This window comes from Orbicella faveolata, unplaced genomic scaffold, assembly GCF_042242905.1.
Source record: "Orbicella faveolata isolate gen_17 unplaced genomic scaffold, um_ofav_v1 contig_15, whole genome shotgun sequence".
NCBI lineage: Eukaryota > Metazoa > Cnidaria > Anthozoa > Scleractinia > Merulinidae > Orbicella > Orbicella faveolata.
In genome coordinates this window covers 4,163,011-4,176,659 of record NW_028301542.1, presented here as the reverse complement: position 1 = coordinate 4,176,659, position 13,649 = coordinate 4,163,011, and the positions used below count along the sequence as shown (strand labels likewise).

Genomic DNA, 13,649 nt, shown 5'->3' with positions numbered 1-13,649 from the left:
GTGACTTCCTTTGAACGCAGTCACGCAACATAACCGCTTGGCTGATTTTCTTATTCATACAAAATGAGGGTTTTTTTGCCAACTTGTTTAAGAATGCGGCAATTAACTACATCTGATTTATTTCAGTCGTGCCGATTACGTTCGTGACCACGTTTATATTGCCGCAGTTGTTGTTTCTTTTACAACTGGATTAAAAGCACGCAGTGGAACGTGGATAAGATGCAGCCAAGAGACTATGATGCGGCGGTTCAGTGATATGCGTCATATACACCGACTGGGCATAGAATAATAGCGGTATTCTTTTCGTGTTGTGTAAAAATAAGGGCAAGCCACGGGAAATTTACTAACGTTACGTGAGCCGCATTAATAAATGTTCTTGTGAACAAGTGAAGTGAAGGGAAGAGTTCGTCGAGAGTCATTAAAAGAAAATTTACATTATTTTAGGTTCCATCTAAAGATGAGGAGTGGTGGACTTCTACGTGTCCAAGCAGGAATTCTGAGTCCTGGGGTAAGTTTGTATTAAACATATGAAGTCTCTTCTGAAGGGCGACGCTAATGATTCCCGGGTATTGATCCCAGAAAGGCTCCCGTTCGATAAGAGAGTTGCGCATGAAGTCCCCAGTGTTTAACTCCGAGGCCGAGGGTCTCTTTTGTAGGGGACGTTTATGATCCCACATCACTGTTCAATAAAAATAGGGCTACAAGTCCCCAGTGTTTTGTTCTCGGTATAAAGTCCTACTTTGAAGAGGAATTTAATGATGCCACACGCCATATTACTGTTAAATGAGAGTAGGGCGAAGTCTACAATGTTTGGGGGCCTGACTTTGAACGGTCTTGGGCATAAGCGGTGGGAGTAGTCATTTACAAGAGGGCTCCTGCAATTGCTAGGGATAACCTCTGGATTCTCCTCCAGATTTTTATTATATAAAGTGCTGTGAGATCCTTACCGAATGCCCGATTTCCATTCACAACTTAAGCTCAAGAAAATGACTTGAGGTCAATGATTAGATTGTCGTTCACTCCACTCGCCTAATTACTTTAACAATGTATTGATATCATTAAGGGACTAGATTCCATATTAGACATATAACTCATGTTATTTTAAACTTGGCCAAACATGGATTCTTGTGTCCAATGTTCTTACTTCTTTTGTCTATCTCTTAGGCCACCTACAAGTGTGTGCAGATATCTCGTCAAACCAGAGCTGATGAAGTAGTAAAGATGATTTTGTCCAGTTATGGCAGTGATGAGCCGCCTGAGAAATTTGTTCTGGTAGAAAGCCTGTCAGATTCCGAAGGTAAAAGAATGTTCGAGCAAAATAGCTATGTTTTCCCCCTCGCTTTGCTTTGGAGTTTCCTAGCTCTCTTATTGGTTAGAATTTGTTACACAACATCTTCTAACCAATCAAAGTAAACATGATGTTGTTTTATAAACCAATCAGAAACGATTAACGATTACCTTATTAAACAATCACGATTCTCAATTGACTGGTCGCGCCCTTTCCCCCGCTTGTAGCCGGCGGCATGTTTTCCCGCGCTTTTTCCTTGGCACCAATACTTGTAACGTTGGCCACAAAATAAGGAGTCTCTCGCACTTACAATTACAATTGTCAGTAAACCGTTTTGGTACCGAATTAAAGCCGGTTTGGTTAATCGGTAGTTACACCCTTTAGTTTTCAGATTTCTTTACCATGTCTTTGCATGGTCGCCGGGAGTATATTAGTTAGTGAGGTCTGATTATGTGTATTCTTCTTTAGTTGGTCGTATTCTGGAAGCGGACGAGTGTCCTCTTGAAGTGCAGTCTCGATGGAAGACTGGAGATCAGGGAACGTTTACTTTGACGCAAGCAGAGTTCGAGGTAAAAATCGTTATTAATAAGCTTGATAAGGTTAACAATAAGTTTAAGGGAACTCAGTCACGGTATTTTGAGTTATTTTGGCCACGCACGTTATTTTCAAGGCGAGGGTTTAATTATCAGTGGCATGACAGGAATATCACTACTCCCTTACTCCCTCCCTCCTCTCTCCCTCCCGCTCTTCCGCCCCTCCACCCTTCCGCCCTTCCGCCCTCACGCACTCCCCTAGTGTCTTGATCAAGAACATAAAATAACTCCGCCCCCGGCTGCAGTGCCTTAACCATTGGTCCACTTCCTCTAGACCAAAGGCTAATTCTCTCATTTATGATTTCAGGGTGTTCTCCAGAGTGACGAGAAGACTCGACCAAACAGACAAGAATCTCTGAGTGATAACGAAAAGGACAACTACAATGATGATCAACAAACAAGTCCATCCACCTCAGAGACGGAAGACAAAGAAACTTTAGAGCAAGTTCGCAAGCGACGAACTTCAATTGATGCATTAGACCTACACATAGACTTAACCACTGTGAGCTCGAATCAAGTCAAACGAAAAGTATCACAGATTGACAATTTAAGACATAAGTTCCATCAGTACCACAGGAAACCCAGCGCCGCGGTTTCGAGCGATGGCGGAGATGTTGAAGGACCGAAGAAGCGTAAAGTTTCGCAGATCGATGTATTTAGAAGTAAATTTCTTGCGTATTACGGCGGGAAAACGGAAGGACCTGGTGCTCTTGATTCGTTAAGTGAAAATGTGACAACTAACGAAAGTGATAGCAAAAATAACAGGACAAAGAAATCGCCGCCGTTGCGAACCCCTTCATTTGAACATTCTGACAGCGAGGAGCTTCCTCGCTTCTCGTCTTCTCCGCCTACTTTTCTGCGCGATAATAACAACAACAAGGGCAAATCTTCACAACAAAGCATAAAAAATCAACACAAAGGAAGTGATTTAGTTCCAAAGCCATCCCAAACATCTCGCCTTAGTTTAGCTAGTGTTCTTCAACATTCCAAGCTTTTCACAGTGACTCTGAACAGGAAGCCGGGAGAAGGTTGGGGTATAGAGCTCGTTCATGTAACCAAAACAGGCTCCTCGATGAGCCAGGACGAAAGTAGCGCGAGCGAAGATGAAAAAGTAGTTTACGTCCAACACAATGGGAATGGACAGAACTCGATTATGGACACATCTTGCGCCAGAGATATCAGCAGCGAGTTGATGACGCCGTCTGGGACAAGCACGCCGCATTCTGGCAGTTCCACGGGCTCAAGCGAACACGAGATAACGGCCATTCTCGGAACAAATGCTCACTCAAGCGCTGACAACGATAAACCCAATGATGATATGCGACATATCGTACACAAAAAGAATCTTCGGAGGAAAATGGGATCTATTACGAATATTCACTTGGCCCCTGAAGGAATTCCCATTTCAACCGAAAGATCTGGCTCAGCGACGAATTTAAGACCAATTAACCCCTTGCCGCAGAGGCCCTCTTCTGCGCTTGCGCAATGGAGAAAGGAGGGAAGTCCTCAGCACCGGCCTGGGGTGCGTATAGTTGCACTGACTGAGGGAGGATTGGCGGAAAGTAGCAAAGAACTTGCTTTGGATGACTTGATTGTCGAGGTAAGGAAAATAAAACCGTGTAATTCCGAAAGCCACGATGTTCAATCCAACCTCGTGCCCAGAGTCTTCGTTCCCCTTGACCAGCAGTCTGGAAACGAAAGACCCTGGAAAGTTCTGAAGTCGGAAAAGATCGGACATCCGATTCAATTGCGCATGCCTAACTGACGAACACGTGGCTCAATCTGGTCGCTGATGTTTTACTTCCGCTCTTTTCCATTGTTTTTTAAAACCAGTCAAGATTGAGCCTGTAACGGAACTCTCGCTTTCGTTAAGCTTGCACAGTGAGGAACGCATTAGACTCCAGGGACCAGACATTTCCGTCCCCAGTGCTACTCGTTTTAAAATGTTGTCACGAAAATGGGGACGAGATTACCTCCGATCTCAATCGACAATGGGGAAGTAGGGAATGACCGTGTATCAGCACCAACTTTTAAAACAGCTAACTAAATTGATGTTATTTCTTCACAGATTAATGGACAGTTCGTGCTAAACTCTCCTCTCGAACCTGTCATCGCTGCGATGAAAGAAGCTGACACAGTGACTGTTGTGGTGGCTAGAACCCAGTCTCCTGAGCCAAAACCAGAAGTAAGTACATAGCATATCGCTAAGTGAGTGCTTTCATATTCATTACCTGCGCTTAATTTACTCTACCTGCACTTTAGTTCTAATATTTTTTAGTTAACAGTTTTTATTCTCGTGTTTTCCTACTTTGCAGGAGAAAGAGAACAAAACAGATTACAAAGATGACATCAAAGCCTTGACGCTACAGATTCAAAATCTCGTGACGAAGGTCAGCGAAATGCAGAGTGACTTGAAAAAGAAAGATGACAAAATAAAAACCCTGAAGAAAATGGTCAAGAAAAGTGGCTTGGACAGCAAGGGGAAAATTTACCAGTCTGTTCAAGTCCTTGTATAACCTTACCATTAAACTTTCACATCAATACTTCATGTGGCCTCCACTCACGAAGGAGCGAAGAGGATGAGTGAGTGATCAATACTTCATATGAAGTCTATCCCAGGCTCTTCATTACGGACCTCTGCAAAGCGCGGCCTTCGAATGACGTAAGGCCAACTCTAGCCAATCACTAAACTCTTAAACATCCTAACCAACCAATTAGAACAGCGGAAAATCAGTGCCAAATTTGCGGGGAAAAACGCATGGTTTGGTTTTCACAGCTATACCTGATTGGTCGAAACAAAAATAGGTTTACCGTGACAGACTGAGCTTCTAGGGTTAGTTCTAGGCTCTCTCTTCCTGTAGAACTGACATTCTCGCTTTATACGTGCTATATGAATACGCTCTTTCAAAGAATTTGCAAAAAACTGGTATTTAATCTAAATTTCATTTGTAATGAAATATTCAAAACGAAATAGCCCAAACACATACCAAATGGTTAGGGTGAAATAGTCAAATTTACTTTTATTCTCTCGAAATCTGACAGGGCTTATGAGGCGAGACGCTTTAGATGAGTAGGGACTGGAACGAGACATTTGGCACTCGCTCTCGTTTCGCCCCAACCTCTCCTCGTCGATACCGCCATTTTACGTTCAAACCATTGTGAGGCCCAGACCTAAGCGAAAAGGCCGGCAGCCGACAGTCTTAGAAAATTTTTTCAATAATGGAACATGGAAAGCCGTCTTCCTCTTAGTGAACACAGTAATTCAGTAATCTGCTATAGTTAACAAAGTCCAAGAAAGGACTTAAGTCAATATTAGGATCCCAATATGGATACTTTATACAAAAATTACTATACATTTCAGACAGGAAGAAAAGTTGTACAACGTTTTAAGTGTAACTGAAACCATGTTACAATGAATGTAGTTTTAAAAGATGTAAAATCGCATTATTCGCATATATATAATTGTATAGATTAATTATTTTAAAAAATATAGTGTCAGTAAGATAAATCTAAAACAAAGGAAAATTACCCATATAACATAAAACCGAGAATTTGTAAAATTAGATAAGATTGCCCATAAAGGTATATACGGTTTTTTATTAAAAACTGGATCATTGGATAATGCAGTTCAAGAGTTCTCATTGGCTTAGCTATCATGGTATACATACCTTTTACTTACCAAGTTCGAGGTCCGTACTGTAAGTTACGGCCGAGTTTTTTCTCCTTCGTTTTCCCCTTCTTCTACTGGGTGTCTGACTTTGATTTATGGTCCAAGCGCGAAGCGCGCGGTCCATAAATCGACAGGAAAAAAAACGAGGATCCGTAACTCACAGTACGAACCGAGAAGACGAGGTCAGTAAAATATTTATTATATCTCTACTGTGTGTCTGACTGGTTCGGAAACGATTTCTATTCACGCGGGAAGGCTTCAAAATTTCTGACGCACGTCAAAAACGAGTCAATTTGAAATCGTTAAGTCGTTAGCACGTTTTAATACACAATCGACTAAAAGAAAGCGTTAAACTTTTACTTGTTATAAAAGTTAGGAACACTTGGCGATAAAACACGAAACATTTTGGCTACAAAAACAGCTTTAAATTTTAGCCGGCCGCACAATAGAGCACGGCCCTCTGAATTGACCAATCACAGGGCGCGTTGTAACTGAGAGGTATAATGAATTATTACATCTTTCAGCTATCAATAACATTAGTTTACAAGCAGTCAGTGCTACCGCCCTATCCCAAAACAGTTCTGGTTTTTCTTACTTGAATGAGAAATAATAATCCCTCGCCCATTGTTCGGGTATAAACCAACAAGGGCGAAGACTATATATTGTTTGTAGCCGATACAACGCCTTTGTTCGTAGCCGATACAACGCACGCTCTGATTGGCCAATTCTAGGACATTGTTCTCCCGTAATGCTCATGGGCCGATTACGGGCCTACAAAACAGAAGCAAAAAGCCATATAATAAACAACTTATTACCCTCGAACGCTCGGTCTTCACGTAAAAACCTACTTTCCGGGGAAGACCTCACTCTCAGTAAATAAGTAGCTGAATATGTATATTAAAATAGGGGTTATCATTTTTTATTAGAAAACAGCCCTAAGAAAATACGCGCGCTGATTGGTTCAAAATCGTGTGTCTATTAAACAATTAGATTATGAGCTCGAGATTTGTATCGCGCGATTGTTGACGAGGGCGCAGCCCAAGTCAACTACACACGATAGAAGTCGAGAGCGAATAATCCTATTGTTTTAGTATAAATCTACTAGTCGTTCAAAACTTTATCTAAATCCTCTTCACAGACACTTCGAAAACGCCAAGAAGCAGCCGTCATTTTGTTAACAAGGGCACACTCCTGTGCAATACTATAGCTACTCATTATCCATCACAGAATAGATAGTGAGTAGCGTAGCCAATCAGAGAACGGCATTCGTCATAGAACTCTAGTAGATTTGTACTAAAACTCGATAGAAACAGAACTAGCACGAGAAGTTGACGCAATGATGGCGCGTGCAGAGAGAACTTATACTTTGATGATCAAAGTAAACAAGTTGTTTTCCTTTTTTTTGTTCGCGGTGTTTTCTAAAAGAAATAGAAAACATGTTCTCCGTGTTTCTATCGAGTTATAGAAACACTCGTGGAAGTTTGGGAGAACTCGAAAAGCTATGGAAACACTCGCCTGCGGCTCGTGTTCCCACAGCATTTTCCGTTCTCCCAAACTTCCACTCGTGTTTCTATTAAACAATTAGATTATGAGCTCGAGATTTCTATCGCGTGATAGCTGACGAGAGCGCAGCCCGAGTCAACTATCACGCATAGAAATCGAGAGCGAATAATTAAATTGTTTTAGTATAAATCTACTAGTCGTTCAAAACTTTCATCTAAATCCTCTTCACAGACACAAAGAAGCGGCCCGCAGCGCTCACTCCTACGCTACTCACTATCTATCACAGAATAGAACGTGAGTAGCGTAGCCAATCAGAGGACAGCATTCGTGATAGAACGCTAGTAGATTTATACTAAAACTCGGTAGAAACACGGTACGTGTTTTCTATTTCTTAAAAAGAAAAAGTAAAAACGTAACAGAAGCAAAATACGACTATTATATCATAAAAAAAGTCAGTTATTATTATACAAGAAGATCTTATGTTTCTAAACAAACATTTAAATAAGATAAATACAAAGTACAGTTTACAAGGAAAGAACCTGTTTGTTACTACTGTTTAATTTACTGGCTTGATCGTCAGTGTTCACATTTGTTGTCAACGCTGGGCCCAGTCTTGTACTCCCAGGCGGTCTACCAATCTGCTTCCAGCCCCCCGCTTGCCTCCTTCACGTGCGGCCAATTCTTAATGCCGAGCTCGGAGGACTGATTATCGACGAGAGTTGGCGCGAGTTGTTTCCAGTCCTCCAGTTTCACCGAGGTACCAGACGAGCAACACCAATAACTGCCCTCCTTTATCCAATCTGCGAAACAATTTTGTCAGTCTTCGGAACTCGGCACACCCTTTTCGTCACTCTTCGGAACTCGGCACAACCCTTTCGTCAGTCTTCGGAACTCGGCACACCCCTGTCGTCCATCTTTGGAATCGGAATCGTAGTTATTTCCCTAAAAACGACTCCAGTGCGGCGGGTGTCCGCTGTACGGAGTTGATGTTTCGTCGAATACGATCACTAACAGAGGAGGTCGCCTTCGATGAAAACGATTGAATCTTCATGTCGCTGTTGAAAACAAAAATATGTGACACAATCAGGCAGGGTTTTGGTAAACGAGAGGCGACGAAGGATAGAACGGAAATCAAGAAAAGTATGATTAGAGTTTTAGTAACTTAACGTACTTTATAAACGTGGCACTTTTATCTTTATTCAAAGCTTCGTTGGCCTCTAATCTCGCATCTTCCTCCTGAAAATCATGTAAATGTAAATAATGTAAACGTAAATCTTATATTTTTAAAAATAAACCGTTTCATTGACGAAATGATCCTTTAGCACGAGCTTATGACACTCTCCCTTACGTTACCTCTTACGTTTGCGTTAATTAATTATCGTCACATGTCACGCAAACCTCACAATTTAAGTCACTGTGTATTATTCTCAGAAAATCATTACTTACCTTGTATCGTTTGACATTCTTTCCTCGCTGCTCATCTCGCCATCTAGAAAAGGCAAGAACGAATAAATAAACTCAACCAACTCCTACACGAAGTAAAAATTGAATGAACACAATCACCAAGTTCAGTATTTGCCTAGTCCCTGACTAAACATGGCACATAGCTTTTCTTAAAGGTAGTTCTTGCCGGGTGAACAGACGTCTTTGTTCGAAAGACGTATTCAACCTCGTTTCCAGGTCCTATCTCTTTCCCACCCTGAGGAAGAGATTGGACTCTGAGAATGAGGATGAAGAGCTATCCATACTGACGACGTAGGGCTGCAGTGATCCTTTTAGCGTATGTTACTTCGCGCATTAACTAATTTTGACAGTGGTAAATGCGGGAAAATGTGTAACCAGCGCTTAAAGCGCGAGAAAACGTGTATCTGATATGAATAACCACGTGTCACAACGCAGGAAAACTTTAAACAGTCGCAACTGGAAGGGCTGAAAGTATGTTAAAAAGGCGGGAAAAGTGACGTCAACAAATCAATGGTGGGTTTTGTACGTGAGGCGCAGTAAATTTCACAGAAATGTATTCGCTCGGTTTAGATACAATATCTAATCAAACTCAGCAAATGGAAGTCAAATGAAACACGCTGAATAAAGTCTTACTTGGCATTTTCCATCATTGCTGCAAGTCTTTTCTCTTTCTCAGCGTCATCCATGTGTCTGTTACATAGATATAAAAACAAATATGGCTAGGGTTTATTTCATTCAAGACACAAAAAATAATTCCCTAGAGGAGAAGAAATGATACAGTCATCCGGGAGAAGACTTCACTGATAAAATTTGTCAAGTGTAGATTAGCTCGGAAGTACAAATGGCGTTCTTAGTCTTAGTCACTTACAAATTCAGCCAGTAAACTTACTTAGTGACCGCAGACCCCCCTTTCTGCCATGCTTTTTCTCTAACAGGAGAAGGAGATTTGCGTGACTTCCTGGGGGGTGAGTGTACAGGCGAACGACTTCTTCTTTTCCATGGAGATCGGGATCCGTGTCTCCTGTCCTTTGAAGGTGAAGACGATGAGTTATGTCTGTGTCTTCTGTCGTCCTTCTTACCACTCTCTCTCCTTGTCGTTAGTGATCTTGAACGTGATCGTCTTTGAGGCCTTCTTTTCTCAGGATACCTAAAGAAGTAGAGCATCCACAGTTGCTCAAAATACAAATTCTCACAGTCTTCCATACGGGTCACCAAGCTCCCAGACAATACAAATGAAAGCGCTTAAAATATTTTTCGGACATTTTGGATGATTTTTGGCATTTTTGGGGGAAAATATTTTGGATATTTGATGCATTTTTGCAGTTTAATTAGCAGAACTTTTCTTTGAACAACTCTTTTTATGGTCAAAAACCTAAAATTGGTGATCTCCTGGATTTTGATATTTCTAGGTTGGCCTCTCTGAGATTGGACATAGCCAAACTACCTGCCCATTGTCTTATGAAAGCCTTTGGAGTTTCATACATTTGTTACCTTCACTTAGACAACGTGAAAATATGAACATTATTTTCCTTTACATCAGTTATTCCTACCTGTGTCTACTAGTGTGATGGCTTCCATTTCTGTAATGGCTTCCTCTTCCTTCAACCTCTTCATCAACTCTACTTCTTTACAGAGTAAGAGAAACATCAAAATTATTTTTTTACCACAATTGCTACTAATCTCACAATCTGATTGGCTAATTTGCCGTTGTTGATAAGAGTCCAGACAATGCTGCTCGAGTCAATGTGTCATGCAATGCCTTTTTCAGCTCGCGCTCTGAAAAAACCATTTTCTTTTGACGTTGATATTGTCGTAAAAAAACAAAATCCAAATGTGGTTTAGCGCGGTCTGAACTCGTATCAACAATGATACGCGTCATCATTGTGGACTCATGAGGTGCAGCTGAGTGAGTCCACAACAAATTTTGACCACTGTGATGATGCATATCATTGTCCATAAGAGTACAGACCATGCTACACCACATTCGATTTCTTAAGTAGACTAAGAATTCTCTAGTAAATCCCATCTGGAACTTCTATTTGGGATTTTTGTTCACCATTTAACCAAACTTTGAACCAACCAGTTTCCCCATGAAAATGATCAACAATGTTTAACTTAGTTTCTTTCTGCAGGAACATTTTGGCATCTTGGTGGGATTAGATCACTGGAATCCCACAACAAAATGTATTGAGACCTGCAAGATAATTTAGCAAGGCACTACATCACCTTAACCTCAAACAGAGTACCCCAAGAAATAAATAAGTACTTAATTTTGTGAATAAAAATCCCTCCCTTCAAATTTAGTATTTAAGTCCTCATATATAATATTTAACGTAACTACAGCCCCACCTCTGCCTTTCCACAGATCTCTTCTTTCTCTCTATCTAGTTCAAGGCTAAAGAAAAATATGCAATAAAAGTCAAAGGGTAAAAGTTACCTCTCCATTTCTCGATGATGATTCCTTTGAGTCCCATTCATTATTTCTCCCCTTTCTTCTTCATGTCTCTTTTGCTTGTTTTCTCTTGTTCTTTCCCTTGCATCTTCTTCTGACTCACTGTCACTCCCCCTGTGCCTCCTATTCCTCCTTTTCTTGTTTTCTTTTGCCATTTTGTACATTTCCTTTTCTGAATCACCCCTTCTCTTTCTGTGACTCTCATTTCTTATTTTTCCATTTTGGTTGGCCACTTCCCTTGTCTCTTCTTCAGATTCATCACTTCTCTCCGCATGTCTCTCCTTCCTCTTTGTTTTCCCTTCTTTCTCTCTCTTACTCTTCTTTTTCTTGTCCTTTTTCTTCTTCTTTGACTTCTCCAAGTTAGCTTGAAGCATCTGTTTCAACTGCTTCATCTTCACTGGATTGTGAAGCAGTTCCTTCCTCTTCTCTTCCTCTTTCTTCTTGATGAGGAACAGAGGATCATCGCGCACCTTGGCTGCCAGGTCGTTCACAGAGTTGGCTCCAGTGTCATTCATGAAGGATGCCCCTGGCACGGTAGAGTCCTTAATAAGAATGATTTCCATTACTTGTGTTAATTTAACCAACCATTCCCTCAATGTCCCCTATTCCTACCTTTTCAGCACCTCTGCTAAACAGTATGTTCTGCTGTCCCAAGATGTGTACCAAGAATAATTATCAAGTTTAAAAGATCAATTTAACATGACAAAAGAAGTGGGAGGCACGGTAAACTTACAGTGAGCATGCTGGTCTCTAGAATAAGTTGAATGAGCAGTCCAAGTTTGAGCCCTGGACCCATTTCTTGAAAGTCTCTGTAGTTATTGGTTCCAAAAAACTGGTTTTTGTTTGCTGTGTTTACATTCAAGATTGAGATATTAATAATAGTTTTGAAATTCAAACAAATTATAAAAATGTAAGGAAACTAAACCGAATTAACTGGTTTTTGAGCTAAAACTCGCCCTACTATTCCTTATATTTTGATCTTAAAATATGGCTTTGGGTCCATAAAGTTACCAGAGATTTTTGAGAAAGGGGCCCCTGGTCAGGGTTGTTACTATAGTTTGTTTTCAGGCATGGGCATAACCTGGGACAGACAGTAAGAATCAGAAGAATCATATCCAGAGGAAGTGAAGTATGGTTAGCATGCTGCTAGTTAGCACATTGAGTGGTCTGCACCCCTAGGCGGAAAAGGGATCTATCCCTACGAGCAGATTACATGACTGCATATCCAGGGCTGTCATTAAGACCATAAACCATAACATGAGTATGCTTGATAGTCCCTTGATGTTACAAGTGTACATGCCTGTTGGTGATACAATTCACCCAAGTAACAATTCACCCAAAGTAACAAGTTTGTTACAGGTGTTAAGATCAAGGCTGTAGGTGACTCAAAAATTAATGACAGCCTCTCTAACTAACTAGTCATATAGACCTTATTGAATTTAAACCCACCTCTTCATTCTCTTGAGCCATGGGATCTACTGCTTTATCAATAGGTTTTCCCAGCAGGTACATTTCATGATCCACTTGACCTGCGGCAGCAGCATACATCCAGTCGAGCCGCTCACCTTTTTTTCTTAATGCACAAATATAAGAGAAAAAAACATAATCACAAGGCATAAACTGAGTGGCAATCCTGTTCCCAGAGGGAATTGAGAGAAGGTACTGCAGTTACTTATTAAATGAGCCCCACTATTCAATAGCTGTGACGCATACTTGAGCAAATAATCATTTTGACATCTGACATAACATGATCATAACAAGGTTTACATTTTTAACACCCTGTGTTAACACCACAGGACATCAAATCAATCAATCAATCAATCAAAAACTTTAGGTTATTGATGTGTCAAAGTTTAGAGTCATGTTGCAGCTATCGTAAGGTCTTACATGAATGGCTTGAGCCCTTTGAGAGGGCAATAGAACAAACAATAAAACAATGCCCCTAGCCCCAAAACAATGACAGCTGATGCAATGACGACCAATAGAAGTCTAAAGGTTAGCTATCCGAGGGAAAATACCTCTTTCCTAATTGGGGACACTCGATAAGTGATAGAAGCCTTCTAGCTATTAACTCATGGGAGTGCAGTTAAAAAACCCATGATCTTGAAATTATACATATCGATTAACCATCAAAACCTTAGCTTAAAAAAACGCTTAGAAAATCTAATGAAAACAAAAACAATTATTCGGATGAGTTACAATAAAGAATCCAATTTGAGAAGTTGTCGCCATGCGCCACACTCATAACTATTTCTTCCTCTCCACACTCACTTGGCTATTCCTTGCTGCACAGCATGTCTCTGCATCTCTTCCCGAGCTCTCTCTTCCTCCAATTCTTTTCGCAGCTGTTCGATTTTCTTCGACTCTGCCTCGGCTTTCTGCTCCGCTTTCCATACTTTCTCCACATTTCGTAACGTCTGTGGATGCCAGCTCTTCTTTAAATTCTGTTTGAAACAAAGCAAACAATCAAATGATTATCCAACACTTCTTATTTGTTCTTAAACTGTCTCAAAGGTGAACGTTTTTGTAAAATTTGGCGAAAATCGTACCAAATCGCCTCCCCCCATCTTCGAAATTTCGTTTACTATGCGTCAGTCACTGTTTACAGGAAGCGGAAGCATTACCTGAAGCATGCGCTGAAAGAACCGGATGTTGGAGAATTGTCGTACCCATACTCCC

The 13,649-nt window shown here is 40.9% G+C and overlaps 2 protein-coding genes across 5 annotated transcripts in view; one reads left to right on the top strand and one right to left on the bottom strand.

Annotated features, from left to right (window-relative positions):
- LOC110064862 (uncharacterized) overlaps positions 1-5,507 on the top strand; it is a 20,347-nt gene extending 14,840 nt beyond the window's left edge. For all 4 annotated transcript variants that reach the window (XM_089288033.1, XM_020771964.2, XM_020771965.2 and 1 more), the window contains 6 exons: positions 445-508; positions 1,165-1,297; positions 1,757-1,857; positions 2,189-3,481; positions 3,950-4,066; positions 4,197-5,507. In XM_089288033.1, the coding sequence (XP_089144159.1) occupies positions 445-508; positions 1,165-1,297; positions 1,757-1,857; positions 2,189-3,481; positions 3,950-4,066; positions 4,197-4,397 (1,909 nt within the window). In that variant the 3' untranslated portion in view covers positions 4,398-5,507. The remainder of the gene's footprint in view (positions 1-444; positions 509-1,164; positions 1,298-1,756; positions 1,858-2,188; positions 3,482-3,949; positions 4,067-4,196) is intronic.
- Positions 5,251-13,609, bottom strand: LOC110064839 (pre-mRNA-splicing factor CWC25 homolog). The gene is made up of 10 exons (XM_089288035.1): positions 13,520-13,609; positions 13,242-13,414; positions 12,420-12,543; positions 10,956-11,512; positions 10,069-10,143; positions 9,408-9,665; positions 9,152-9,208; positions 8,501-8,543; positions 8,226-8,290; positions 5,251-8,109 (listed from the first exon to the last, which is right to left on the bottom strand). Exons 1-10 carry the CDS (start codon positions 13,535-13,537, stop codon positions 7,989-7,991), a joined length of 1,491 nt encoding a protein of 496 aa, XP_089144161.1. The 5' UTR covers positions 13,538-13,609; the 3' UTR covers positions 5,251-7,988.
- Between the last annotated feature and the right edge of the window lie 40 nt (positions 13,610-13,649).

What these genes read in the sequence shown, in the direction of transcription:
- LOC110064839 (XM_089288035.1), bottom strand. An exon ending in GTGCAGCAAGGAATAGCCAA is followed by an intron (nt 12,544 to 13,241) that starts GTGAGTGTGGAG and finishes TTGTGCATTAAG; the next exon opens with AAAAAAAGGTGAGCGGCTCG. An exon ending in GCAATGATGGAAAATGCCAA is followed by an intron (nt 8,544 to 9,151) that starts GTAAGACTTTAT and finishes TGCCTTTTCTAG; the next exon opens with ATGGCGAGATGAGCAGCGAG.